This window comes from Podarcis raffonei, chromosome 17 (genome assembly GCF_027172205.1).
Source record: "Podarcis raffonei isolate rPodRaf1 chromosome 17, rPodRaf1.pri, whole genome shotgun sequence".
NCBI classification, from domain to species: Eukaryota; Metazoa; Chordata; class Lepidosauria; order Squamata; family Lacertidae; genus Podarcis; species Podarcis raffonei.
In genome coordinates this window covers 4,230,134-4,234,496 of record NC_070618.1, presented here as the reverse complement: position 1 = coordinate 4,234,496, position 4,363 = coordinate 4,230,134, and the positions used below count along the sequence as shown (strand labels likewise).

Here is a 4,363-nt window from a genome sequence, read left to right as displayed (position 1 = left end):
AAATATCCTCTTAAAGGCATGAATCTGGATTGGGCAGTCCGGCAGAGGGGTATGTGTAGTCTTCTCCATTTAAAGGCAAACCACATTTGAACCTAATATAAAGTGGTTTGTTGATGGTGTTAGAGATTTCTGAGGGGGACCCTCCTAAACCCCAGAAATTAATAAATGGTAGGATCTTGTCTATTTGGGATGGGAAGGGAGAAATACAAGCCAATACACCTGAGGCAAGTATTACACACACACACACACACAAACACACACACACAAATGCTTATACATACACATGCATATACATATACAGATAGAGCGAGAGGGAAAATGGCTGGTGGGAAAATCTTTGGGGATTTTCTTTTGCACAAGGGATGCATGTCACCAGCCCTCTTTTCTTTATCTGAGGTTCAGAATGTGCATTAAGATTACTTTGAGTTTTGCATTGGACAATATCAAGATTACTGAGTGTGCTGAAAGGAGTGCAGACAGCACTAAATCAAAAACTAATAGCATATTTGTGCCAGACATGTAGAAATTAGCCATACGAATGAGTAAAGCAGCAAAATACGTAATGCCAAAGAACACAGAGAACAACAAAGACTTCATGACGTTGAGATAGACCTGAGTGCTGAAGTCCTTAATGGCAGAGCCACTCTTTCTTAGATTCCTCATGTGCCTCCAAAGAGAGATGAGGAAAAGCACGGATGCCGTTACGCTCAGGATGAAACTCATGCACATAGAACAGAACTGTAGAATTCTAAAAGCAGATAATGGGTCTTTGCAAACCTTGCTGAGACTGGCATTCTGTGTCAGAGTTCCGGAGAGATTACAGAGCTTCTTATTTTCAAAATAAAGAATGGTTGGAGGAACAGAGAAGAGCATGAGAGCTATGATTACCATTCCAAGCAGTCTAGATACAAGTACATCGATCCTTAGCTTCAGCCAGAGGAACAGGTGATGGGGGAAGTTGGTGACCTTCACACAGTAGAAAATATCAAGCCATGTGGCACACCAGAGGCTAACACTGCTGAGAAACAACCAGAAATATGCGCCAATCTCTTTTGTAGAAGTACGCATATAGTTCTCTGGAAGGCTGTTGTACAGAATATTATTCATCATGATGGTCAGCTGTAGCATAATTCTGGAGGTGCTCAAACTGGTCAAGAGGAAGTCGCAAGGGGCCATCTTCCTGTTTTGGAGCCATCGGTGCCCATTCACAACTATGATAAATCCATTTCCTAAAAAGGCTACAGCAGACTCAATTGCTAAAAAGGTCTGGAAAAAGATGCCAAAAGGAGTAGTTATGCCCATTGTTGTTACTCTCCACGAGAAAAGCCTGAATGGAAGAAGTATCAGCGTGTAATTCTCCTGGTTTCTTTTGGATGTCCAGCAGTGGAAACTCTGGAGACTTGGGCTTTTAAAGTGATAGGATCATGGTGTGGAAAGAAATGCAAATCTCAGAAGGATTCTGTTACTAATGACAGAACCAGGTTTCGTGTTATTCACATATACTTTGATTTCGACATATGCTGAGACTTCAATGATCAACCAATTTCTGTCAGTTTGGGTGGGTAGGTTGTAGACTTTCTCTGTGAATGAAGGAATTGCCTGGGGATGAAATGTTTCTTCCTTGGTGCAGAGAGGTTTACGACCTGACAGGCTACAGCTGACTCTGTTTATGTGAGGGTTACATTCCAGGAACAGCACATAAAGCCAAAATAGCATAGAGTCAAAACACTCTCACCCTGCAACTTCGAACGCTCTCCCAAGGTGGGTGCAATGGCAGGTTGGAAGTTTTTTTCTTTTGCAAGATCCACCTCCTCCTTTGGGGCCAAATACCTAAAGCTGAATTTGCATAAGTTAAATGTGCATAATTTGCAAGTTGGTCATACGGCAATTACTTGGGGCAGAATGAAAATCGACTACACACACAGAGAGCAACTTGATTAATATGGATGCAGAAGATGGGCAGAGTGTGTTGTGGTTAGCGGGCTGACAGGCAAGGCAATCTATTTGACCTATGCAGAAATCTCTTCCAAAGGACTTAATAAGTCAAAACAAAACAAAACTCCTCCAATGGATATGTTTGTAGGGGACCAGAGACAGAGGCTGGGTTCTTCTGGCTTTGGGAGTTTTAAGGTTTTGGGACGCTTGCTAGCCCAAACTGCCCTCCCTCCCGGGGGATCTTTGTCTTTTAAGCTTGACGTCTGACACCATGACACGCAAGGTCCAGCCAGGAAGAGACAGAAGAAACTCCAGGAAACTCCTAACAGCACTCAGATACAATCTTCCAGTGCCACCTATGTTTTAAACTACATATCATGGGGGAAGGGGGACCTACACTACGGGATGCTTTTCTCTGATTTCAGACAAATGGAAATGCAAAGTCCCAAGAGATTCTTTTACAGCATTTCCATTTTTCCTTTGCATATTTGACTTTGGAAACCTGGCATGCTCTGTGGTCGCTGTAAACAGATTGCTGAATTTCCATGCACTGTATCATCAGCTCACTCCCTGTAGGAAGGTCAGGCCTACCTAGGCAGCAAAGTGAGAGCAGGTTAGGGATAAAGCCTGTTGAGATGGGATGGAGGCAGACTGAGGAAGAGTCTGGCTGTACCTCTTGCCATGAAATATGGAAAATCACTGAAACCAAGCAAAAAATACCATTCTATTACTACTTTATTGATAAAATCATTTCTGTACTGTCTTTCATTCCAAGGTTTACCAGAGCAGTTTACAGCAGTTAAAATACTAAAAATAGAATAACATTAAAACCAAAAAAGTCAATATCATCACCATCTAGAAACAGTAGAAATTATGGGCCAGTTAAATTAACAATGCTTTTAAGAAGGAAAGAGATTTATGGAAGTCGTAAATGAATGAACTTTGCAATATTGTAAAGGAAGAGTTTGAAATATCAGGGCAAGGAGTAGATTGTTGTTGTTTAGTCGTGTCCGACTCTTCGTGACCCCCTGGACCAGAGCACGCCAGGCACTCCTGTCTTCCACTGCCTCCCGCAGTTGGGTCAAACTCATGCTGGTAGCTTCGAGAACACTGTCCAACCATCTCGTCCTCTGCCGTCCCCTTCTCCTTGTGCCCTCCATCTTTCCCAGCATCAGGGTCTTTTCCAGGGAGTCTTCTCTTCTCATGAGGTGGCCAAAATATTGGAGCCTCAGCTTCAGGATCTGTCCTTCCAGTGAGCACTCAGGGCTGATTTCCTTCAGAATGGAGAGGTTTGATCTTCTTGCAGTCCATGGGACTCTCAAGAGTCTCCTCCAACTCCATAACTCAAAATCATCAATTCTTCGGCGAGGAGTAGATTACATGTTGTTATTTGTCATAATGGTCAACTGATTAGAAAAAGTTCCAATGAACTAAATGATTAGGACAAGTATTTCCAGTATTTACACATATTTACACCTGAGTTTAGTTGAAGGGAATACAGAATATTGCACACTAAGGTGACAATGTGAAAATACCCTTACTCTAACAGTGGGTGCCCCTTTCAGCCTATCTGAGGGCAGTAGTCTAGGTTGAAGGATGAAGGGGAGATTCTGGGCCACACAGTTCTGCATCCCAAGGCTTCACTCCCCACACCAAAACATCTGCCTCTGTTAGTGCCAACTGTGAATACAAATATCCTCTTAAAGGCATGAATCTGGATTGGGCAGTCCAACAGAGGGGTATGTGCAATCTACTCCATTCCAAGGCAAACCACATTTGAACCTAAAATAAAGTAGTTTGTTGATGGTGTTAGAGATTTCTGAGGGGGACCCTCCTAAACCCCAGAAATTAATAAATGGTAGGATCTTGTCTATTTGGGATGGGAAGGGAGAAATACAAGCCAATACACCTGAGGCAAGTATTACACACACACACACACACACACACACACACAAATGCTTATACATACACATGCATATACATATACAGATAGAGCGAGAGGGAAAATGGCTGGTGGGAAAATCTTTGGGGATTTTCTTTTGCACAAGGGATGCATGTCACAAGCCCTCTTTTCTTTATCTGAGGTTCAGAATGTGCATTAAGATTACTTTGAGTTTTGCATTGGACAATATCAAGATTACTGAGTGTGCTGAAAGGAGTGCAGACAGCACTAAATCAAAAACTAATAGCATATTTGTGCCAGACATGTAGAAATTAGCCATACGAATGAGTAAAGCAGCAAAATACGTAATGCCAAAGAACACAGAGAACAACAAAGACTTCATGACGTTGAGATAGACCTGAGTGCTGAAGTCCTTAATGGCAGAGCCACTCTTTCTTAGATTCCTCATGTGCCTCCAAAGAGAGATGAGGAAAAGCACGGATGCCGTTACGCTCAGGATGAAACTCATGCACATAGAACAGTACT

At 42.5% G+C, this 4,363-nt stretch overlaps 1 protein-coding gene across 1 annotated transcript; it reads right to left on the bottom strand.

Annotated features, from left to right (window-relative positions):
- Nucleotides 1-387: 387 nt before the first annotated feature.
- Nucleotides 388-1,302, bottom strand: LOC128405328 (taste receptor type 2 member 7-like). Its single transcript, XM_053371853.1, has one exon. It carries the CDS (start codon nucleotides 1,300-1,302, stop codon nucleotides 388-390), a length of 915 nt encoding a protein of 304 aa, XP_053227828.1.
- Between the last annotated feature and the right edge of the window lie 3,061 nt (nucleotides 1,303-4,363).

Coding starts and splice junctions, on each gene's coding strand:
- LOC128405328 (XM_053371853.1), bottom strand. CDS start 1,302: ATGGGCATAACTACTCCTTTTGGCATCTTTTTCCAGACCTTTTTAGCA.